The sequence below is a fragment of the Dryobates pubescens genome, chromosome 22 (assembly GCF_014839835.1).
Source record: "Dryobates pubescens isolate bDryPub1 chromosome 22, bDryPub1.pri, whole genome shotgun sequence".
NCBI classification, from domain to species: Eukaryota; Metazoa; Chordata; class Aves; order Piciformes; family Picidae; genus Dryobates; species Dryobates pubescens.
The window spans coordinates 6,963,620-6,989,200 of NC_071633.1; the positions used below are offsets into that span (position 1 = coordinate 6,963,620).

Genomic DNA, 25,581 nt, shown 5'->3' on the forward strand with positions numbered 1-25,581 from the left:
CCTAGGAGATATTGCTGCATCTACATACAGAAGGACTGATACTTGGTGACATTTTTCCCTTTGGCTCAATTGATAAAATAACCATCACTGCAAGCAAAGCAGGGCAGGTATCACTAGAGCGAAGGTGCCTGTCTGCTGTGTAGGCAAACCTGACAAGCAATTCCACAAACAAAACTAGAACTTGATTTAAGAGGTTCAGCAGCTTCCTCCTTAAAGGAGGTTTTGGTATAGCAGCCTTATAAATGTGGAAGTTCCAGCCAGGCTCCATAGCTATGTGTAACATGCATCAAAGCCACAAGCAGCAGTCCTCTAGGCAGCACTCTAAGAGCCTAGAATTTGTTATCAATAACCTTTCTAGCAAAATAAAGTTAACAACCTGCTAAGATAAATGGGACTACTCTGTGGCTATCCAGGTCTTGTTTCATGTTACTGCAGATGCAGATTCATGAAAACAGTCTTACCTCTTCATGTCTGAAACTGGATTTTCACAGCCATCACTCATATTTTTGAGCAAGACTCTGTTATTATGTACTTAACTGTATTGCAGCGATGCCAGCAGGTCCTGCTGTGTTTGCCATTCTACTGGCATACACTGATCCCACACTCCCCTGCAATTCTCTTGCCAGTGGTGGATCCTGCTGTGGCCACCAAACTGAGAAGAGATCCAGATAAAAAGTGATATATTTCATCTATGACTATTCATTTCTTAACCCATAGTGGATGAGCACAAGACACCTGCAGCTCGATACTAATGACCAAGAGAGGAAGTAAAAAGGTTACTGCCTAATCAATTTTCCTCATGTCATCTGGAATAGTATCCTACAAGGCTTAACTGCACAAACTTGGTTGCACTGAATCACAAGATCTGAAGACAAAATCTCTTCTGTCTAAAAGGAACACAAAAGATGGATGACAGAGAAACGGAAGGAAAAGTCCATTGAGTGCTTTATCGACCCCACTCGCATCTTATGAACAGCAAGCAATAAAAGTTTATTGAGAAATAGAAAGTTCTTACTTACCCTTATCATTGCCCTGCCTCCCCCCACCCCACCCTGTTAATGGCAGAGGAAAAGAAAACAAAGGCAAAATCCCCTCAAACCACATATTTAAAAATCTTGCAATTTTATTTGCATATAAAGGCCACTAGATATAATATCACAATAAATTTAAAGAAAACAACTGCTTCTCTAAATTCCATTAACAAGGTAACATAAAACAGAACAAAGCTCAACAGCATTTACAGTGGTAGAACAGAAATAGCTACCTGCAACAATATTTTGTGCTAGCGAGATTGCATTTACACACAGTGCAAAATAAGAAAAAGGAAATAATAACAATAATAATAATAATAATAAAAAAAAGACAGGAAGAATATTTAAATATAAAGGACAACTAAGCCTTATTTTAGTTAGGCTTGATTGTATCCATTTGACTCTATACATGCCTGGACTACGACAAAGATTTAACTCGGGCTCTTGAAGGCCTCGAGCAGTTGGAAAACGTGTCACATCCCTTCATAATTTAGATGTGTTGGTACAGCATAATTTTGCAGATGCTATACTGGCAATATTAAATCCTAGCTTACTTATAATGCACAAAAAATACATATATATATAAATTCATATTTAAAAGGAGTCCACATTTACATTTTTTTTTTCTTCTTCTTCTTTTTCTTTTTCATTTTCTTTTTTTTTTACTGCATGAAATACCTGCTCTTTGCAGCTTTCACCCCCAGTCTTTTAAAGCTAAAATAATTTAAAAACAAACAACAGAAGGCAGAGATCACATACAGGCTGTGGCTATTCTACATCAGTCTTTAACATAATGATGCAGGGAGAGGCAAACACCTCAGAGGTCTGCTCTCCCCTTGACGCATTCCGCTGTTAAGAGAAACAAGTCCCAGCACGCACGCACACACACACACACACACATATCAAGAGGTAAATGGACCCCAAAATATTGTTTGTGCTATTAAAAAGAAATTAAAAAAAAAAACAACAAAGAAATTGAGATAAATGGAGCTGAAAAGCTAACATCTAGACCTAGGGAAAAAGAAGACACTTAAAAAAACCCGCCGACAATAACGTAAGTTGTGCAAATTTGGGTGGTTTTAAATGCTGCCTATTTTTTTTCATTCTTTAGCTTATAATATAATATTAAAATAAGGTCTCTCACTTATTAAAAGAAAGCTTGGCTGTCCTTTTGAGAACACTATAACAATTTACAATGGCAAATTTATTGAGAAGAAGAACAACAACAACCAAAAAAAAACCTGCATTTTACAAATTCACAATGCTTCATCAATTTAAAATGAATGCTGCACAACCTCTAACTTTTCTCTTTTTTTGTTGTTTTGTGTTTTGTTTTTTTTTTTTTTGCCTTTTGTACCAGCAATTTACAAAAAAACAATCCCAACCTCCCCCAAAACCCACCCCAAACCAAAAAAAAGCCACCCCACCCCCACGGTTCCCCTCACATTCCCCCTCCCCCACCCGATTTTGAAATAAACATGTAAGAGAATGTAGGTTTTAGAATTAGAAAATGGCAGTTTATGGACCTTCCCCGGTTCCAAATGTGCAGTAGTGCTTCATGATCCTTGAGGGGTTGGAAGGTCAAATATAATTGGAGGGTTGGTTGGTTGGAAGCTGACTGTACACGTTGAAGCGTTGATGTAGGTTGTGTAACCGTCTGTCATGATGCCGTAACCTGTAGGGAGAATGTATCACACTTACTGGAACACAAACAGACGACACCGCCCCTGGGCAGCTGCACTGAGAGCTCCCTTCTGGGATCAATGCTTTTGGAGTCAAATTAAACTAATCCCCTCAAAATGATACAAGCTCTTGAGAGTTGCTGAAAAGGCTTGGAAAAAAAAAGAAGATAATAAAAAGTACTATGTCCTGTAGCTGAAATAATAACTGATGCTTTGGGTTTGTGCACAAACTTCTTGTCCCACCCCATGGAAAATCCTCTGTTGCAATTGGATACAGCAGAAACAGAGGCGAAACCACTTCTAATTCCTTGCTTCATGAGCTGTGGTTTGCATGCCTGTAATGCCTGTCATAAAAAAAAGGCTAAATAGGAGAAAAGCTTTAGTTTGGTTTTGCCTACAAAAACTCCTCTCTGGGCAATGAACCAAACCTGGTGAGCTTCCCCTCTGCTAACCCAAATCATATTACAGTAAGGGTTGGAAGGGACCTCTGGTGATCACCAAGTCCAAACCCCCTGCCAAAGCAGGATCATGTAGGGCAGGTCACACAGGAATGCTCCTCATCATAGGACTCCCAAGCTGGTGTTCAAAATGGGCATAGAATAGAATAGAATAGAATAGAAGTAGTAGAATAGAATTAATCAGGTTGGAAAAGACCTTTGAGATCATCCACATCCAGCCTAAACCTCCCCTGGTGCAGCTTGAGATTGTGTCCTCTTGTTCTGGTGCTGGGTGCCTGGGAGAAGAGACCAGCCCCTGCCTGTCTACAACCTCCCTTCAGGTAGTTGTAGACAGCAATAAGGTCTCCCCTGAGCCTCCTCTTCTCCAGGCTAAGCAACCCCAGCTCACTCAGCCTCTCCTCACAGGGCTTGTGCTCCAAACCCCTCACCAACTTTGTTGCCCTTCTCTGGACACATTCCGGCAAGTCACCATCTTTCCTAAACTGAGGGGCCCAGAACTGGACACAGGACTCAAGGTGCGGCCTAACCAGTCCAGTGTACAGGGGCAGAATGACCTCTCTGCTTCTGCTGGCCACCCTGTTCCTGATATAGGCCAGGATGCCACCGGCCTTCTTGGCCCCCTGGGCACACTGCAGGCTCATGTTCAGCCTACTGTCAACCAGTACCCCCAGGTCCCCCTCTGCCTAGCTGCTCTCCAGCCACTCTGACCCCAGCCTGTAGCACTGCATGGGGTTGCTGTGGCCAATTTTGGGCTAGTGGAGAAAGCTACAGCAACCCATGGACTGAGCCACACCTGATAACTTCACTCAGCAAATGTGATGTGACAAATGTCTGGTAACTGAAGCACTTTTCAGCTGACATCCACTAAAAGCTAACAAAGTAGTTAAAAAAAAAACAAAAAAAAAAAATCAAGGAAGAGTTTGGCACCAAGAGTTTGTAAAAAATAAAACCCCAAAATAAAAAGATAAGCAGTTTCATGGAGCAAGAGAACTTCCCATCTCAAACCCAGAGGGGGAAAATGTTTCTTTTAAACCATTATGATACAGTACAGATCACTGCTCCCTGAAAGCTACGATAAACACAGCTACCCACAGTGTCTATCAGAAAGAATAATCACTTCAGAATTGCTGCACTGTCCACCTCTATTACTTTATTTATTTAGACTGGCAATTTTGATTTAGATCATCTCATGGTGGGAAAACTCTTGTTTGTGGTCGTTCTTGCTTATCAACTGGGGAAAAAAAAGCCTGCATCACCAAAATGTGTGTATTGCCTCTGTTGATTTAATGGGATGTGGTACATGTTCAGCTCAGCTGGAGTTGGATGAGAATTAATTGCACTGTAAGATGATGCTCTTAACACTGGGCTATTTCTTTCTGTACTGAAACAAGCTGTCCTTATGCTTTCTGTGGAAGAATTACACTTTTAGTCGCCTTGTAAGAATTTATTTGAACAGGCACTTTTGATGCATGCTGCCACCTTCCTATGAGATTTAGATCTAAGGTGCTGCATATGGTTCCCTGGTGCTTTCCCATAATAATGATCTTGTACATTAAAGTACTTTCCTCTCCCATGACTTAACACTGTTACAACGAGCAGTTTCCTCACCCAATGTGCCTACAAAGGCTGCAGAAAATATACATGTTTTAGCTGGAAGTCTTGCTGTATTCACTCACTCTAAATGGGCAAGGATGAGTACTCATACAAAACATCCCATTTTTTCCTGGGTGCATTAAAAGACTGCTATTCATGCCACAATAATTAAGGTCATCAGTATTTCAAACTCTTATTTACAGATAGCAGGCATGAAACTCATTGTGTGAAGTCACAAGGGCTTCCAAAAAACCAACACCACTAGCTGAGAAAGCGAGCTTTTTTTCACTTTTTCTTTAAGAAGTCCTCCAAATCTTGAAAGCCTATGGAGAACCTAGTTAGGATTAATGGAGAAACCTCCAGGGGAGACAATATAAAGCATTTAATGTGTAATTTTGAGTTCCAGGGTCACAAAGTCCTACATTCTCTCTCAGGCAGAACTCCTGGTGTATGCCTCTCAGCCACATGAAAGCTACAAAACTGTATTAAATATTTAAGTAGCTCCAAAATGTATTTAATATCTCAGTCCTCTCCACTGCCACAAACTGAGCTTATTGTTTCTGAAGGCTCACACTCTGCCTGACCTGGTACTGACACTGGGGAAATCTGAACTATGAGACTGCTGGAAGGTAACATATACAGTACAATCTGTGTTACAGAATGCTTTTAGAAACGTATGCAAAGTGAGTTCTGGCAATCTCCCTTCCCCATGTCTGACTCAAGATGCCCTCCTTTCCTTACACACTGAGGGAGATGAGCTGAGACAGTAAGTTGTCTTCCATTTTCTTTTTTTTTTCTAGCACCTTTCTTGGCTCCCATGCTTGGAATAATGGGGATAAGTTTCATTTTGGCTTGCAAGTGTGGGAAATCTCATCTGTTTCTCTAACTAAGTTTGTCAGAATTTGAACTGCTTTGAAATAACCTGTGTAGAACAACCTTTGCACAGTGAAGGATGTAGGTGGCTAAATGCAGCACACGTTTCTGAAACAGACTGTGTTAATTCTGGTGCATGCAGTCACTTCCCTCAATTCCCTCCTCACTTGAGACCAATATGCCATTATCCAAACTTTGCAACGCACCACCAGAATGTGCTGCTTTGAAATCAGCCTGAGATCAAAGAGAGGAGGGAGTAGTGCTGCTCCTTACCTTCATGAATCCCCCCGAAGACATGGAGTTTCGGCCTTACTCGCCTCTGCACCGTGTTCAACAGCTCCACACAACCCACTCTCTGCAGCTCCTTTGGAACCCAGTCTCGAAAACCTGGAAGGCAAAATGCAATCAATACTCTTAATTTTCTCTATTCAGGCAAGGTTTCACGTAGTCTTTCAGGAAGTAATAATTCACAGAAAGTTTATTACATTATCTGTAGTCATAACCTCTCCATTAAAGCACACAATGGCTTTTAAGAAATGCTTCACTGTCACTTAGTCTTCCTTAAGATTTCCTCCCTCCCTCTGCATTAATGTTTTTCTGGATGTGATTTGTTTTGTTAAACTGTAGGTTTAAACTCATCTTCCACCTTGAAACCCTGGGACATTTATTCCCAGCACTGCCGCCAATTTTTCTTCCAGCAGTCAGCTTCCCAATCCTGCTTACTCCAGAAATGAAACACCTCAGGAGGACCAGCTGGTCTATGACCTGATACCTCTGCCACCCCAAAGATTTTTTTTTTAGAGGACACAGTCTCAAGCTGCACCAGGGGAGGTTCGGACTGGATGTTAGGAAGAAGTTTTTCACAGAGAGAGTGATTGCCCATTGGAATGCGCTGCCTGGGGAGGTGGTGGAGTCACCATCACTGGGGGTGTTTAGGAGGAGATTTGATGGGGTGCTTGGTGCCATGGTTAATTATTAGGTGGTGTTGGATGATGGGTTGGACACGATGATCTTGAAGGTCTCTTCCAACCTGGTTTGTTCTATTCTATGTTCTATTCTATTTAAAATAGTCTCCCACAACTTCCAGAGGACCACGGTCTGCAAGTGTCAGCTTAATTCTGAGCCCTCGGTCACCACCAACAAGCGATGTAGCAAAACAGCTTCCACTAAACTAGTGCTAACTGACTGTGCTGCCACTCAGTCCTAGGGATAATAGGGGAAAATGCACAAAACTTGACATCACTTATTACAGAAGCATGCTGCCAGGACTAGTGCTGATGAGGACCAGCAGGGCAGGATGAATGAGGAGGAGCAAAAGGGAAATTGGGAGCCACATCCAACTGTAGCAGTTGTCTACTGACTTTAGGATAATAACGTACCGTGCCAAGTTCATCCCAGGTACTAAAAACATGTTGTGACATGAACTTGACTGGCTGTTGGAGCCAGAAGAGTCCAGTTACAGCTCTACCTCCCTTAATATTTACATAATTGAAAAAGCAGCATTTTGTCAATATTATCATGCAGGCTGAGACTAGACCTCCTCCTTTTGAGCACATTACTAACGCCTAATCTGTGTCTGCAATTAAAATACGGTGCCAACTTTTGGAAATTTAACTTCATTATCTCAATCAAATGGAAACTGAAGTGTGTTTAGTCAATTAAAGCACTCATTGGTGTCTGTCTGCAGCATCACAGTGTTTCTGTAGGAACCCAATTCAGAGCAGATGGATTAGCAACCCATTGCAAATAGCACCCATGAAGCATTATCAACATGCTTGTGGGGGGTTTTGGTTCTTTGGGAAAATAAACAGATTAAGAGTGCTATTCAACGTGTGGGTTTTCAATACCCAGTGCACTCCACTGTCAGTGGATGGTGCTTCACTGCTTTATCCAGCATGCTGGTAGCACTAGTAAGATTAAAGAGAATTTGCAGATCATCTTACAACATTCTCTAAGTAGCATTAAAAGGGTAACCAGGATATAAAAGGAGCACTAAGTGCGTTACGAGTCAAAAACATTCTGGACTTCATTTTCCTTAGCTCTGCTTAGATTGCTTACTCCTAACTTAATTGTGATAGAAAATGGAAGCACACATTAATTCCTGACTCCACAATCCCTGACAAGCTCCAAGAGCAGTAAGCCAGCCTGGTAGCACTCACATCTTATAATCACTTCTCACCCTGCAATTGTGAGAAGTACTTTTTGTATTCACTGCCGTCTCAAAAGTCAGTGACTTCGTGTGATGATCTGAAGAGCTTACTAGAACACGACACCATCACAATCTATTAACAATAATGAAGACACTTCTTACCCTGATAAGTCAGATTTATAAAAGGCAGATGATCATTGTTGTAGAACCAACTGAAATATTTAAAATATGGTCCTAGGCTGCTTGCCATATGTGTCAAAGGAAAGCAGTAAGTAACATGTGAGCACTAAGTATCTCATGGGCTCTAAGACAGGGAAATGACAATGGGAATTTTCAAATAGTTTTTAGTGTGGGCTTTAATGACTTTAGCTATACCAAAACTGGGTACAGCTAAACTACCTCTGCTGAACGACCATTCTAGTGTCTTCTTGAGCCCATCAGAACTTACTTTAGAATTGCTCACATTTACAAGGTAAGCAAAATGTAAATGAAAAACTTCCAACTGCTCAGTGAAAAAACAAATTGTGCATTCATAGACTTGTGCTCACCTGTCATCAGTCTGAGTAAGGAACAAGTATCTGAGAACATAGCTTTATCCCATCACAAATTTGCTATAAGCCAATTAGTAGCTTTAAAATTACTGTTACATATTCTAAGTTTACAAGAACATCATCAAGGAGAGTATGTGACTGCACACTCCTGAACTCTTGACTATGTATTCTAAAACCATAAGGTAACATGTCACTGCAGTAGAAAAATGTTGTAAAACTTTTAGTCAGTCCCTGAAAAATAGAAAGTGTTTGTCAGATGAATCACAGAATACTGTTCTTAAATAGAATGTCAACCTACAAAGGCTGTGGAGTCAGGCATTTGATCTTCCCTAGCTTATATTTAACAAGAAATTTAGTTTTTAGTGAAAAAAAACCACCTGGAAACCCATCAGATCTGCTAAGCCTAAGCAGCACTTTACACTCCTTCCAAATAGGCATTTTAATTCATAGTTTTTAAGCAAGGTATGATTACAGTAGAGAATAATACAGACTTATTAATTTTGCTCATTTTGACAGTAAAATTCTCATGCAAAATATCACACACAGCTTTTGTTTCACTTACCAAGGGGAGGTCCGTGTGTCATTAGTATATCAATTCCCTCAGGAATAAGGTTCCACTTGTCTAGCAAAGACTGACCTCTAGGTAGGTTAAAGCCCCATCCATTAAACCAGGGTGTCCTTTGGGGGAAAATGAGAACAACTGCATCAGTGTAAAATAAAAATTTCTCTCCTTGTCCAATTTTTCTGAGTTAAAACAACTTCTCTGCTTCACAGACAACTTGCAGGCAGCCTTTTTGAAGGGGATGCCTCTAAAACCAACTGGTTCAAATACAAACATTCATACACTAGTCTAGATGTTTGAATTTAGGTTAATATCATTTGCTCTTTTTGTGCTTCAAGACTATTCAGCCCTAGGGGTGTTTACTCACTGGGGAGAAAGGAAAAAAGTTAAAAGGTTAAAATAACACAGTCTAAATTTAAAGCTTTTCTTTCTGTTTTTTTTTTTTCCCCCCTTCAAAAATTGGGGCTGTTCAAGCATAAGAACTCCTTCTGTATGTTACCTACTAAAATAAACAAAAAAATTCCAAAGTTTCTTTTGGAGGCAAGAGTCAAATTCTCCCAGCCCAGGGCAACTGGTGGGTAACAGCTCAAGAGGAAGGCTAGATGATACAGTGGTTGTAAGCACTCCACCAAACTCCAGCTTGCTACATTCAGCACCTTCAACACTGTCACATAATTTGACTTGGAATCATAGAATTGTCAGGGCGGGAAGGAACCTCAAGGATTGTCTAGTTCAAAGCCCCCTGCCATGGGCAGGGACACCTCACACTAGATCAGGTTGCGCAGAGCCACGATCAGCCTGGCCTTGAAAACCTCCAGGGATGTGGCTTCTAACACCTCCCTGGGCAACCTGTTCCAGCGTCTCACCACCTTCATGGTGAAGAACTTCTTCCTAACATCCAATCTGAATCTACCCATTTCTGGTTTTGCTCCATTCCCTCTAGTCCTATCATTACCTGACACCCTAAAAAGTCCCTCACCAGCTTTCTGTAAGCCCCTTCAGATACTGGAAGGCCACAATCAGGTCTCCTTAGCCTTCTCTTCTCCAGATTGAACAGCCCCAACTCTCTCAGTCTCGTGTGTGTGTGTACCCTTTAAGTATTAGTTCAGCAGGATGACATGGGCTATGTCCATTATTTGTTAGTCAGGCACTTTGACCTTCAGAGCCTCCTAGAGGTCTTGCTCACAGGGTTATTTCCCCTCATAATGACTTTTTTAAAAGGTATTATCATTTAAAATTCATTTAGCATTTTGTAAGGAAAACCTAGATCCTCAGCCTCCTCCACCACAGCACGGTGTTGCTCCCAGACACCAGCTTATCCATCAACTCAAGCATGTAATGGTGAAAAGTAGAAATTCCAGTAGTATTTTTTCCACGTGTAACAGCCAAATTGAAGAGTTTTGATGCAGGTATATACCAATAAAGCCTTTCCATATCAGGTAGGTACACAGAACAATTGTTCTGTAGAGATACCACAGGATTTACACCTGTTACTAACAACTTGTTATGTAGCTGTTAGTATTGTACTCAGTTTAAGAACTTTCATCCATGTGTGTTTCCTAAAGCTCAGGCAATAGATTCAGACTTCATTTTCTGGGAAGGATATTCCTGTCCTAGCTCTAATCATTTGGGGGTATCTTTCTGAGAGTTCAAGCTGCTCCTGAATTCCTTCTGTGCACTGCAGCTCTCTAAAGAATATACAGAAATTTCAGGGACACACACACACCAATCACAATCCAATCTTAAAGAAAAGCATACCTGTTAAAAAGAGAGACCATTAAGAGTTGTACAACATTTCATTATATAATCTACCTCCTGTACCCTCTAAATTATGCTCTTTTTTTCAGCCTCTAGTATGCATTTATGTGGAGATTTCCTGCTGAGATTACCCTTCTGGGTTTGTTGATTTTTTTGTTGGGTTCCCCCCCCCCCCCAATTATTTTATTTTGCAGAAACAACAAGAAGACCAAATGAAGATTACATCCTTTTATGAGTGTGGTCTGAATTCCTGACAGTATGGGAAAACAGCAGGTACTACCAATACTAGAGCAGGAAGGTCACTGGTGCCTGAGTGACAAATAATAGACATAGCCCATGTAGTCCTACTGAACCAATACTTCAGGGTACACACACATAGGAACTTGTTCAGCCTAGCAGACTTCCTGGTTGCTGGATGAATAATAACAAAAGATAGGGAAATGAGATTATTACTTAAAACATTTTAAGTGAGCTATGAATTCCTCATGTGCATAGCCACAAAACTTCACCTCTCACTACTGGCTTATTCTGCACCTCCTGAAAGACCTAAGAAAGTTTCCATATTGTGAAGTAAGGTCAGTGTACCTCACTCACAGGAGGTCTGTATCCAGACCGAAGCATGTGTCTTAGCTTTACCTAAATCTCAAGTTCCTGCTTTTCGACGGTTGACCTTTCTGAAATATGTAACTAAACTTCCTTTCCCATCATGTTCTTGGGCTTTAACACATCAAGATTCTTGTAACCTTCAGGGCTGCAGCTAAAAGTTAAAATACAGTTTGGCTAAACATTCAGCTGCTTAAAAAAAAAACAACAAATGCATAGTACAGAGGTTGAACTTTTCACTGTCAATTAATGATTCTTTCCCCACTTGCATTTCTCCTGCAGATAATACTGTAGTTACTACACCATAGTTAAACCTGAAATGTGAAACCACATCTGTGATCTCTCTGGGGCTCTTCAGAGACTGCAACCACAGAAAAACCTGGATTTGTCTGCAGGTTTTTTGATTTTATTTTCTTCTGAAGCACTAGGGGAGGAGGAGGGGAACCCGAGCTCCTATATATTCTTCATTCAGCAGCCTCTGTAATTAGCTGTGACTAACAGGCACCACGTGGGAATCCACTTGTAAGAAAACTTGTGAGAAACCTCCTCCATTATGCAGCATGTGCAAAAATAAAAATAATTTTAAAAGATGGTCAAGTATTTTTCTAATATACTAAGTAGTTTCATACAGAATTAATAAATTGAGGAGAAGAGCAGGCATGACTGGAAGAACACCTGGATTACAGATTGAAGTTCCAGGAATTTAAAGCACAACCCTGCCTTCCATATTCAGCACAAGCACTGCACCCTGACTAGGCAAAACAAGAGCCCCATGGTTTCTGAGGGGGTTTGGCCTCACCAAAAAAGCCAAGGGGACATGTTTGGAACCCCTGCCAAGAAGCAAACCAGCTTCCTGGCACAGATTCAGGTTTAGATGAGATCTCAAGGAAGGTCCCCCAATGTTTGCACTATGCAGTGTTACAGTGCAGATGAAATGGAGTTGATGTAGTGTGAATCCCACGAGGGGACAGATGAATAGCTGGTACCCCCAGGAAACTTTATATGTCTGCAGGACAGACAAAGCCTGCACCATAGGTAGGCAGCATCCCATCAAGGGCTATTGGATTGGGATATTTTACCTCCTGTTAGTGCTCTTTTATGCATATGTAAGAGTTAAATGGAGTCGCTCTCAACTTCTAAATAAAGCAGAGGGGGAAAAGTTGTGCATACAGCTGTGTGCCTTCTGCAACCTCTTCCAAGCTGACTCCTTACTGGGAGAAACCAACTCCTATCTAGGAAGAAATTTCTATCTTGAACTTTGGCTGCACCCACCTGTGGTAAATTGCAATCAGGTACAAATAATTAGTAAAGGCTACTCAGTCATTAGTAACCATATTTAAGATATGACCTATTTTCCTTTCCTATGAAGCTCCAAGTAAAAGATTTCAGTTAACTCCTAAACCCATTAATAGTGTAACTCATTTTTAAGTAGCTGTCGAGACAAGAACGCTATCAGCTGTTGAATAATGCCACAGGGGAGGTGCAGATGGAAAACCACCAGAGTTAGTAGTGAGAGATTACAAATGATCTTGTCCTTTCACATTTGGCAGGCCAAAACACTTCTTCATACCCAATGCCCAGCCTGACACAGTTCCCACTTTCTTGGCAAGTCAGCCCACGTCCTGGAGAGCCTAACTGAGCTTCCACTCATCAGAACCATGCCACACTTCACAGCATCCTTCATGTGCCATCAAATCCTCACAGTAATTCTTGATCCCCAGCTCACCTGACAGCTCAGCCCTCCCCTGACTGCAAAGCTTCCTCATCATTTAGGGCCAGCAGTTATGCTGGCACCAGATGTGACACAGGGAATATCCTCTTGGAAGGCAGACACCTGGCCCATCATTACTCTCTTCAGTTCTTCATTTTTACATAGGAATCCCCACGGATTCCCTCTCCACCTGGCATTTTGGAAGTTACATTTTCTGCAATTAAAAGAATGCTTATGCAGTAGGCTGTGTATCATCTTCACACCCTGTGCTGCAGGAGACACAGATATCACTTGACAGAATACCAACAAGGAGGAGATCTTAAGCTTCAGAACAAAACTCAACCTCCTCTTGCAGGTGCATTGGGAGAATCCCCTGACAAGATGCACAAACCCATCTGCTTTTAATGGCAGAGAGCTGCCTCTTCAGCAGGTGACTAGATCTCCCTTCTCCCAAGTAATTTTGTATCCTTCTGCTATTACATTATAAAAAAGCAGTGCAGTGCTGGAGCATTATTTTATGACACAAAATCAGAGCCACTCCTTGGTGTGTACGCCTCAGAAGCAACCTTGTCACATGAAGACACAAGGCCACGGCCAAGTTCATCCGGGCAATACAGAAATTTCAATCTCCTACTACCTACTTCCATCTCTTCCTCAGGCTCATGAATTTAATTACTTTATCCTCAGAGTTCAACAACTCAAAAGGTAAATGTACAATGAGACCTTTTAGAGACAGGTTTTCCTTTTACCTCCACCAGAAAATCCATTTATTCCAATAGTTACTTCCAAACAGAATTAGAAAAAAAAAAAATTAATGACCTGACAGGTTTTTAATCCTGTGCATTCAGTCTTTCTTAAGGCTTCCCAGTCTTTTAGGAAAGCCTTAATTTTATCCTTAATCCAATGAGCAAAGTGCACAGGAGGCAAAAAATTGGAGCATTTCCTTCCACAGGATAACAGCCGAGTGGGCGTCTAAAAGCATGGCAGCAGGAAGCACTTCTACACAGCTAATAACAATAATGAACTACTCTTCATTTGTGCCAGCATTTGAACAGAACACATAGACCTGGCTCACGAGGCAGCGAGACAATGCAGTCAGCAGAAAGCAACTGGTGGGACAGGACACCGATACACGCTCCTGGACTTGCTCAGTTACAGGACTAGCCAAACAAACACGTCCCCGAAGTATCTCTTTACAGTCCCAGATGAAAGCTGCAGCGGTGCAGCAGACTAGCTGAGAACAAACTGCAGAGGGGGGGAAAAAAAAGTGACCTTTGTGCAGAGCAAAGAAAAGCCTTTCAATCCTCCTCCCTCCGCCCCAACGCCGCACACGAACGTTTGCCAGGGCAGAGCAGCACACACGTGCCCCTCTCCATTCAGTCAATGGACAGAGTGTGCCTAGTGGGAATACACAAAAAGGGACTGGAGCATGGGGAGAGGGAGAAGGAGAAGGAGGAGAGCGTGTGTAATCATGGAAACAAAAGGCTGAGTAGGGCAAGTGCACAGTGTATTAAGGAAGCACATTTTACAAGATAGGAGCTTCTCTAAAGGCTCTGAAATTTGCCTTTGCTGCTACAAAAGCATTTTTTCAGTTAAGGTCTTCCTTACAGTAAATATTCAAATACTTTTTCATAATGTAACAACCACCAGGAAATCTTCAAGGCTAAATGATTTCCTAAACGTGCTTTTTATATGTAATGTTGTGATACCAGTAAAAGGCACAGTCTGGTGGCTCAAGCTGTATTTCATTCCCACTAGCATTTACCTGCTGTGCCTCAGTGTCCCATTTAGAAACCAAGGACAATAATATACAACTGAAAGATGTGTCATGGGGTCTGGTTCCTTGGGATTCTGCTTACCCTGCATCTTTAAACAGCTGAAGCTCTAGCAAAAGCAGGTTACCAGCACTGTGCCTGCATTAGCCATGTTACAGAAGTGTACCTCTAGTCATGCATATAACTGGAAAATAGTAGGTGAAAACTATTCCCTCCAGCATCTTGCAGATGTTCTCTCACTCTGTGCATCTCTGCCTCCAGACTGCCCCAGCTAACTAAGCTCTGGTCCCCAAATCTAAAATCTGCCTCGTAGATCTTTAAATATTTGGTTTCTCTGATGGCACATATCAACCCCTGGCATCTTCTATCCTGTGTCTCGATAGCACACTGCATTTTGGCAGAGGAATGTCCATTCAGCTCACATGTTTTGTGTTAACAATACCAGAGCACTACAGACAGAATTTAAGACCGTAAGTCATCTTCTGGGGGAGGGGAGGGTGCATTCTTTAAAAAGCAGAAGGGCACTGAGTAAAGAAACATGAAAAATACACCAGGGTTTAAGAAACATGAAAGCAAAGGAGCAGAGAGGGAGGAGGTTAAGTTACTAATGTCACAGAGGATCACAAGACACAGAGGACAGCAGGATGCAGAACACAGGGCTCCCTGAGGACAGGGGTAAAGAACTCACAAAGGAGAGGAGAGGGCAACACCAGCATGTTAGTGGATACTGGAAAGAAGAGAAAGGGAGTAGATGGATTTCTGAAGTTTAGGACTCGGACAACCTCTGTTTAACTATCTGAATTGCTCATCAAACAGGAAATTTCCTCCAAACCTTCTGAGGTTTTCCAATCCCTAATTGTATTGCAATTATTTTATTTAGGGCTTTACTTAATGAGATCTGGGAGATATTTTAATATCCCCAAAATATGAAAATAATTCAAACTTGACTCAAGGGCTTATTTCATTCTACTTTTAAAAAGAGCAGCATAACAAAGGCCTAGTAATAGAACCAAGTATCAGATCTTGCCTAGTTCTGTACTACATGTGGTTGAGGATGGCTTGAAGGATAGACCTTATCTAAGCTAGCATCAGCCTCAGCTGGGTCCATATGTTAGGTACACTACTCTTTCCTGCATGGTGATATGAGCACTGTGGCAGCAACTCAGAAGTGCCATGCTGGGCTGATTTGCAGCACCTCATCTCACTCCAGTGAGGGCACATTTCTCCCTTCATTTCCACCCTTCATTCTTGTGCAGGGTATATGTACCCTTCAAGTGTCAAAAGATGCCTTAGAATTTAGAAGAGCTAGAATGCCTCAAACTGTTAACAGTAGAATCCTGTGAACTTGTAGAAACACAAAGATTATGATAGAGACAGAATGTCTATTTAGACCAAGGAGCTCTCTGGTCCTGCAGCTCATCACAACATAACCAAATGTTCATGCTGATGAACAGGCCAGGGAGCAAAAAGGAAATAAAAGGAAAAAAATCAGCTGGCTAAAATTTTGATTCAATTTTATTCAACAACTGTGCATGTTATAGAATGATGCCTGCATGCTTGGCTTCTTCCAGTAAATGTGATCATAGTACACTAGTTGGATTACATCTTAAATTAATTTTCTGACAAGCCTCTCATTATCCATGCAGGAAATGCAAACTGACAACACTTCTACCACAGGTATAGCTGGAAGAGGTTTTTACTAGGAGCCCTATTTCTGTGATGACAACACCTATTAGAGCAAAAGCAAAAGGGAAGTCAAGAGCTCCCTCCAACACATCCTTACTTGTGCGTATCTGTGATCCATCAGGGTCCTATGTCCTTGACACAAAAAAAACCCAAAGCCTATACAGGTGTAATTACATCCAGGCGCTTCTGTTGAATATTTTATATATTTATAAAAGTAGCATTTGGAAAATTCTAACCAAAGGATAACTGCCTTCAAACCGAGCAAGCTATGTTTCAGTGAATGGTGAAACAAATATTGCCAGATAGAAGTTCGGACAATAAACAAAACAGTGACAAGAAGTTACACATACCAGCTCTACTGGTGAATTCGGTTCTTAATCCTAAGAAACAGCCTCTAGAAACTGTGTGCTTGTGAATGTGACTTTAAACAGAATTCTTCAGCACTGATAGAGAGTCTCTGTAGTTCCTGCAAAAGGCTGTGCTGGTCAGAGAACAACATGACTGCTTACTCATTAATAAATGCTGAAGCCATGAACCAAAGGAATTCCAGACATTTATTTTTGTGCAGTGTTTCAGCACCTTTACCTAACTTTACATCTGCACCCCATGCTCTTTTGATATACACAATGACACCAACACGAAAGGTGAATCTTCCCCCAGAGGATTTGTTCTGTCTGGGGATTCCCAAAGAGCTGCAGAGGCAATGCACTGGTTCATTGCTGCCAGATTGGCCACAGTACATCCATCATCAGTCCCGTTACCAGCTCCAGTTCTTGCAGGCCCTGTCTGTTTGAATCTTGGCTAACAAAAGAGGGAGAACACTGGATGATGTCACTAATTCTATAAGCCATGGCACAAAACCCAGATAATGGAGAAAAAAGCAATAGCTGGGCTACCTGAGAAGAAGTTGCTTTTCTTACTCTGTTGCTCTCTGAAGATAAATCCTCCAAAACCAAGAGATTTGTCACTTCATGCTTACAGGAACACCTATTAAGCACCACATCTGTTTTGAAGCACCTTAGGAATTAAGCCCATCACCAGCATTCTTCATCTCTCACAGTAAAACTGTACTTAGTACACACTTAAAAAGGACTGAGGCATAAGGTCTCTAACAGTGATCTTACAGCAATGCCAAATTCAGTTCTTCTTTCTGCATTGCACTTCCATGCTCTAGAACACAGCATCAAGAAGAAAAGATTTAAGTTCTGGATATCTGGGTTGCTCTTGCTTTTCCTGATCTGATTTCCAGAGTTAACAAACCATTTTGTTGTTTCTGAAAAGTGAAAAAAAAACCAACCAAACCACCAAGACTCCACTAAGCACAAATCTACATCACAACCACAGGAAGTTGGAAGGCTTTCCAAAACACTTTTCAAGTACTTCATAGGTAATAATTAATTTAGCCCTAAAATAGTCTAGACCGAGCACAGTTTACAGAGGCACTGTGTAGAACTGGGTTCACTAGACCACAGTTACAACATTCATATATATGATTATATACATATACTCCTATACCTATAACTAAGTTGACTATACCACTAATAAATTTGCCAAACTACATGCCCAAGTAACCTGCTTACAGTGAAGCAGAAGGCAGACACAAAATGCCTCCCTCCAGGATTTTCACTATTAATCTTGACCAATAAGTCAATTATTCCTATCTACTCCAATGATTTAAAAGTCAGACACTGAGATTGCTCATTGCCAGATGGTGCTGTTTATCTATAAATACCACCACTATTTTTATTTATATTTTGCTCAAAATGTTGCCTAGCATTTTTTAAGATGAAATGGAAACTTTCCAGAATGCCAAATGGGAAAACCAAACAAGGTTCACATTTATTGATCTTCCATGCACACACTGCACACTGTAGGAATTCATAACATAGTCTGAAACTTTACAGAAAAGAATGGAAACAGTCAGATCTAATAAGTCCACAGGATACTCCCAGCATGTCTTGTTTGTTTAAGCCTGTGCTGCCTTCCACTTCAGCTTATTCTTGAAGCTGGATGCAAAGTCACCTTTGCTAACCAGATGAAAGCAGCCAAAACAACCCAAGTGTCCAGGCTCACAATAGATACTTACTTGGCATTTAGTTACACTATAAAATAGCACGTCTGGGCTTAAATAGTAAACCAGTATTGTTGCTTAGTTTTAGGGCATGTCATTTAGTTAAAAGATAAGCAGCTTTGCTTCATTTTCTTTATTTATGACAGCTTTTGCTTTGTGCAGAAATTTAACATCTGGCCTATTCAAAGTTTCACCTTTGCTCAACACTGTGATCCTACTTTTGGAGTCTGCAGGAAGGGAAAGTTAGCAACTCCTGTCCAATCTTCATAAAAAAACCAACACTGTTACTTTACTTGTCAAATTCTGTCAACTATAAAAGTTCTCTGGGGAAGGGGGTGATTATGGATCTCTAAATGCATATCACACCTCCTCCTTTGCTCAGGAGACCTCAAGAGACTTGTATGCAAACAAAGTTCACACATACAGAAATCCTGTGCCCTATATTACACGCATACACCATGTGGGAATATATATATATATATATAAAAGCACATTTATCTCCTGTTGCTCTGCATGTGACAATGAGCCCAACAAAAAAAAACAAACCCTGAAGAAACGGTTCAAGGCAACTCCCAAACCAATGAAAACTGCAACCGCTCAAGCATGATCCCAGTAACATAAGCTAATATTTTCAGGTTATTACCTGGAGGAGCTGTCTTTATGTATAAGCCAATTTAGCAAATCAATTAAAGTAATGCAGTTAACTTGATCAACAGTTGAACAAAAAGAAAAAAGAATGGCAGAAGAGACTAAAGGAAAAAAAGAGGGTTATAAAGGAAGCAGAAGCTGCTGAAAGACTGCAGAGAACACTTGGCTTCACAGAGGTAAAAGGAGCATTATTTTAATTGAAAAGAATCTATTTAAGCATGGGTCACTTGCTTTTGTTGGCTTCAAGACCATTAAACAAGGATCTCAGATTACATGTGGGTCAATTTACACAACATTTCATTTTAGGCTCACCCACCTTCATGTTGTCCCTTCAAAGAGATTTGTGGGAGACACAGATTACCACAGACTGAATGAGTGTTAATTTGACTCTTCTAGTGAAAAAAAACCAACATGAAAACTTCATCTAGAAACAAACACTATTTTTACTTCAGTATCAGTGACTCCACCTGACCAACAAAATATTACTCATCCTCTTGTCAGTTCTCACCTCAATGGAGAGCAAGGATTTTAACCTCCCTGTCTCCCGGGGGCCACATGCAACACCTACTTCTCCTCAAAAGAGTGTAAATGGAACATAATGAAGTGCAAGCAAGCAGCAGGTAGGGAAAATGTATTTCCCATTGACCACCAGTTTTACAGTAAGCTTGAGTTGTCTTCCAGTTGGATAGCAACAGAGTTCAAAAACCTCAACTCAGCTGGCTGACCGAATTGCTTCTCCTAGAACTGCAAAGCACCTGCTCCAGTCTGGGGGCCCCCGTGCTGGCATGGTCTGATGTTTCTGGTGCTGCAAATGCTGTGCTATAGTTTCACAATGACATACTCAGCCCCTGGGATCACATACACTTGCAGTTTTTCAAAATACACTACCAAAGAAAAGTTGTAAGCTCATAGTGCAAGTTCTCACCTGAGGTAAATTTTTAACTGATAGTTACAAGCTTATGAACTGGTGGTTTATAACAGAAAGGCAGACTGACATTTAAATAGAGTGGCACTAGAATAATGGCTTTACATTAGTATTTTATGGGAGGCTGAATAACCACAGAGTTAACACACTGTATTTTCTGGCAATAAAAAAATCTGTGGAAAACAAAAGGTCATTTTATTAGATGATGTAAACGAATTAGATTGGTACTGTATGGTCAAGAGAGCACAGGAAAGATTAATCCTTACAGAAGTAGTCAATATATCAGGATGGCTGGGACTGGTTTGGTTTTCATTCTTTAACCATGCTGTAAAGCCTGTGGTTCACAGCCCACAGCTGTATATTGCTATACCCTGTAGGTTTTAATACAGGCCCCGGACTTCAGTCTCATCCGATAAAAATCTGAAACTTGCAGTAGGCCATTATGTGGGCAAACTATTCATTTTATATTCACCTCCTTGTCGTGTCAGTGAAGAGGTCATCTAAAGAGGAGGCCTAATTAATCAAACTGTCAGAGCCAATGAGGAGGAGCATGTTAATAGGACTTTTATTTCACCCAGGAAAGCAGTGGTCTGACAGGAACCAGAAAATATGGCCTTGATGTTGCTGTTTATTAGCAATGCTGAGATCAGTGGTAATAGGTGCCAAGCAGCCTGTGTTTGATAAAGCACTGAATGTCAAGAATCTGCACCAACTAGAAATTAGACTGACAAGAGGCAAGAATCTCAGCATATTGATAGCTACTGGAGAGCAGGATCAGTTTAGATGTGATAACGAAACCAAAACCTGCACAGGACTCATTCTTGTTTCTGCAAAGTAAAACAAAGAAGAAAACAAAACAAAAGCCCCAAAGCACATCACACACCAGTGCCAAAATCTACCAGGTGTTTTCTTGCACTTAAAGGCAAGGCTTTGCAATATTAAACTCTGATTTGGCACATATAGGCAACTAGCACAGAAAAGCCCTAAAAACTGGATACAACAGTGCTGAACTTAAGGACTGCGTTGATGTGGTGTAAGGCCAGCACACCAGCGTGGCCCTGTATCTCCATTAGCCTCTGAGAGAACTGGCAGGACTGTAAAGGGTCTCAGGCTGATTTAACAGCTGACACACTGACCCACATCAGTGCAGAAGCTGACCTAGATGAAGAAAGCATGGCACAGGTAGCAGTTCCACCTGTGTACCTGCTGCCTGTGTTACACTGGGCACTCAACGAGTTAAACCCTGGCCCCACAAACACAATGATAATGCTAAAATAAATGCAGTGAAGATTTCATTTCCTATTCAAAGCCTTTCCACATAATTGATGTTCTTAACACAAAGTGCATGCCCATAGTAAAGAAGAAAACAAGCCTATCTAAAAGGGAGTGAGTGAGTGGGAGACAGAAGAGATGCTCACAGTTTCTGAAGGGCACTGGACTCATTTTAGCAGCAGCCATGGCATTTGCTGTGTGGGTGATATATGTAAAATTTTAAATTAATTATTTTAGTAATGCACCCCTACGTGATTTCTCAGTCTGCAATGTATTTTATACTTCAGGCCATGGTAGGCTTTATAATTAACTACTTTCTGAAGCCATTTTAATTAATTTTTTTTTTTCCCCCCAACACCATTATTTCCAAATGAATAGAGAGCTAACATTAAATAGCCTTCTAAATAGAGAGCTGCAGGAATCTGGTCTAGTAGGAGAAAGCACTCAGAATCATGCCCCTAGCAATGCCCCCGGAAAGGTTTAAGCAAAGAATGAGGCGGCTGAAAGGAAATGAGTTGCCAAAGGGGAACCTGGGACACTGACAGAGTATGCAAGTCCCTGGCTAAGTCAAATTTTTTCTTGGTGGAAGTGGAAAGCTGTTATGTTTATGGCTGCTGCCATGGATCCAAATATCCTCATCCTGAATGATCTTTTTTTTCTCTTTCTGCAAATGCTCTATTGTCTGGATCTTCCTCTGAACACTAGCAATACCAAAATGGAATCTAACAATGCAGACCTGAGTTCTGTGTCTCCTAGGCAGTCATGCTCCATCCTGGAGCTGACAGGAGGCTGTTGGAAAGGCAGGAGCCCAGGGTAGCCCTGCTTTCTGCACTGTGGACAGCTGTCTCTTGCAAGTGGACGAGCACAGATTGATCTACAAATGTTAGAGGGAGATGCCTCCAGTTAAGGTATTTTTCTCTGGCAGCAAAACCACTTGGAAAGCTTCCTGCCTCTCTCCTGAGCCTTCTCTGCTCTCCAATGCCACAGGCACTGCTCCCTGCTGGTGGTACTGACGAGACTAAGATTGGGTAACTGTTGTCATCAGTGTTTAAAAAAAAAAAAGTAGAAGTACTTTTGGGCTATTTGGTTTTACAGGACTTAAATCTTCAACACTAAAAATATGGGACTGGAAAACAGTAGCACTGGGCTCAGGATTGGTTATTCTCGGCAGGAACTGCTTTCACTAGCGGCAAAATTCACTTAAAGCTTTACCATCAAACTACAGCTTTACAGATAAAAATGCACCCCTACCATAAAAGAAACACGTGAAGGATAATTACGAGTGCTCTTCCCTTCCTAATCTTCTGCTGTTGACAATGTCCTTTCAAATGGTTAAAATTACATTTATTTGCCCTTGCAGTCTCCTACTTCCTAATATAAACATAAGGCACGCCCCTACACTTCACAGAAAAGATGGCAGATTGAAAATAAATGCAGAAAGCTAAAGTGTGGTCCAAATGACTACCTTTTGGAGCTTTAGATGGCTGTTTTCACAGCTACAAGAAAAAGAAATGTTGGTGGGTAAAACCTTAAAGGTTACGAGCTGCATTTTTACATTTCTCAGTGGCAGCAGTGTTAAAACCATGTATTAAAGTCAGTTCACCATTAGCATATGAAGTAGCACCAAAATTTGGAACCATGCTAAGTACCTCTTAAAAAAGCACTGCAGAGGGTTTCTCTGCCATTGATAATGTATTACTTTTAGCCATTAATGTAGTATTTTATTAGTGTTAGGATTTTATTATCTACATTGTACTATTGGTTTACTGGGGGGAGATGGAGGTGTTTGTAATTTTTAATCATTGCACCTTCACTTACCAGCATTGTGTAGCTATGACCAAGCACCTATTTCTTCAAAGACTTTGCAGAAGGGCATTCAAAATTGCTTGCCTAACTCCAAAGAGATATTACTTTTCTTTTGGAACAAAAGAAAATCTGCATCTTAATCCCAATGACATTTCTATAGGAACCCTATTTACAGTATGAGAAAAAAAAAAAAGAAGTTCCTTTCTTACAGCCTCATTAAATCTAAGCCTCATTTAACTAGTAGGATATTTTTACAATGGCTTTACTGACTTACTATGATAAATGTCTGTACAACATCCTTCAACAATAGCCCCAACTATAGCCATAACCACAATGTGTATAAACACTGCACCAGTTTTAACAATGCGCCGTCCTGAATAGTAGGAAGTGAGGTAACACTAAACACATTTTTACTAACCCCCACATCTCCAAACCTGTGTTTTGCTTTAGGCTTTTTCGCCCGTTTCTGTTTGGTTTTGGGGAGCTGCTTTGTTTTGTCTTCTCAGTGGGAAATGAAACATTCCCCTTAAAATTATGAGCAGTAAGATGCTAAACTTTTAAAATATTACAGGATCCCTTTGAGACTTTGACCTAGGCAGAAAGGTTTCCTGAAATTTGATTCTTTTGAGATAAAAGGGTTGGCAGTAGGATGAAAGCAGCCCTACCCTTTTTTTCCATGTCAGAGAAATGAATGGAATGGCTTATGAATACATGTAACTCGCCCATTCAGGAGCCACGCTGGTGCCTATTTGTCCTGAAGTATCAGTGTTAGGTTACTATGCAAAGCGAAATAGCTGTTAGGCAGCATGAACTCAATCCACAAGAACAATGAGGGCCAGAAAAGGTCTTTAGAGAATTAAACTTTTTAAACTTTGAGGTAATGCAAGGAATTAGAAAACATTTCTGTGAGAATCATGCTTTCAAAACACCTTTATAAACAGCCAGCCATCGTAACTCACCCTTGCAAGGAACACAGATCAGCAGTACCAAAACTGTACAACTAACTAAAAGTGAGCAGGCTTGACTGCTCTCCTGTTCATGGCTGGCCTCTGATTTAATTTCACATCAAATGATATTGCAAAGCTGGACATGGTAAACCTACAGTATTTTCACTGGAGACTAGGGTCTGACATTCTGTCTAAACAAAATTTCCCAGTTGTCCCAAACACTTTTTATCTTATTTCCACACTAGCAGTTTGAAATGTCGCTACGTATCGCCACAGTGACAGGTGAGCAAAGGCACAAGAAAGCAACAGAGCTGGTTTCTCTGGTGAACCACGCCTGACAAATGTGGAAAACCATTTTTGTCCCTGGCTCCTGGTGGAAAACCATTTTTGTCCCTGGCTCCTGGTCCACTCCCAGATAGTGATGATGACAGGGGTAAGATCTGCAACACGACTTCATACAGGCTGAAATATAGAGCATGGGTTAAGAAAACTTTGTGTGCATCTATGTATGTATGTATATACATACACACGTTACTAGAAAACATCACAAATGGCCAAATCCTGCAAGTACTTTTCCTTCAGTACCACAAGTTATCTCACTGACGTTAGTGAGAAACTGACAGCTATGAATAGAATAGAATAGAACAGAACAGGTTGGAAAAGACCTTTGAGATCATTGAGTCCAACCTATCATCCAATACTATCTGATCAACTAAACCATGGCACCAAGCGCCTCATCCAATCTCTTCTTAAACACCTCCAGTGATGGCGACTCATGAACTTCCTGCAATACAGAGGATTAAGTTGTGTGGCCATAATATTATTTTACATGGAATAGAAGATTTGGCCTTGGGCAGTATTGATAAGACTGGAAAATATCCTCCAGAAAACTTCTGCTTGTGAGCTAATGCCTCTTGCTCACCTGGATTTCAGAAGCTGCAAAGACTTCCTTTCAGTCACAGTGGGGAGAAGACCATGGCAACATTTATCATTACCTTAACTCAGATGGGCATTTCTATTAACTACAATTAATTGTTCTAAGGACAACTTAGAGATCAAACCCTGTGCTTGAGTTTCCCTTTTCTGAATCTTTTCCTTTCTGCCTTTAAGAGGCAATTTCATTGTATAGGCTTGCTCACGTCATAGAGCTGGTAACCACTAGAAGAAAAATAGATGGGTTTATATTACCAATTAACACCTAGATATTGCTTACTCTCCCTCTTCCATTTGAGTAACTGTCCACTGTGAATAACCCTCTGGTTTCCCTTACCTCAATGAGATAGGAGACTTGACACTTACAACAATGACTCCTTCTGAGCAATGCCAAAAATAGAGCAGTAAGAATTTGTATGCAGCAACCTCTCTCTAGAAACCCAGCACCCGTATCAATGTGTGTGAAATGCTGGTCTCATCAGAGTCAATGCTCAAAATTTCACCCATGATTTATTTTCCAATAAGTCATCTCTCACTGTTCTGCTCT

At 40.9% G+C, this 25,581-nt stretch overlaps 1 protein-coding gene across 2 annotated transcripts in view; it reads right to left on the minus strand.

The window, feature by feature from the left end:
* Positions 1 to 2,489: 2,489 nt before the first annotated feature.
* MPPED2 (metallophosphoesterase domain containing 2) overlaps positions 2,490 to 25,581 on the minus strand; it is a 96,956-nt gene continuing 73,864 nt past the window's right edge. For both annotated transcript variants that reach the window (XM_054171731.1, XM_054171729.1), the window contains exons 5-7: positions 8,900 to 9,015; positions 5,911 to 6,024; positions 2,490 to 2,706 (exon numbers count right to left, since the gene is read on the minus strand). In XM_054171731.1, the coding sequence (XP_054027706.1) occupies positions 2,588 to 2,706; positions 5,911 to 6,024; positions 8,900 to 9,015 (349 nt within the window). In that variant the 3' untranslated portion in view covers positions 2,490 to 2,587. The remainder of the gene's footprint in view (positions 2,707 to 5,910; positions 6,025 to 8,899; positions 9,016 to 25,581) is intronic.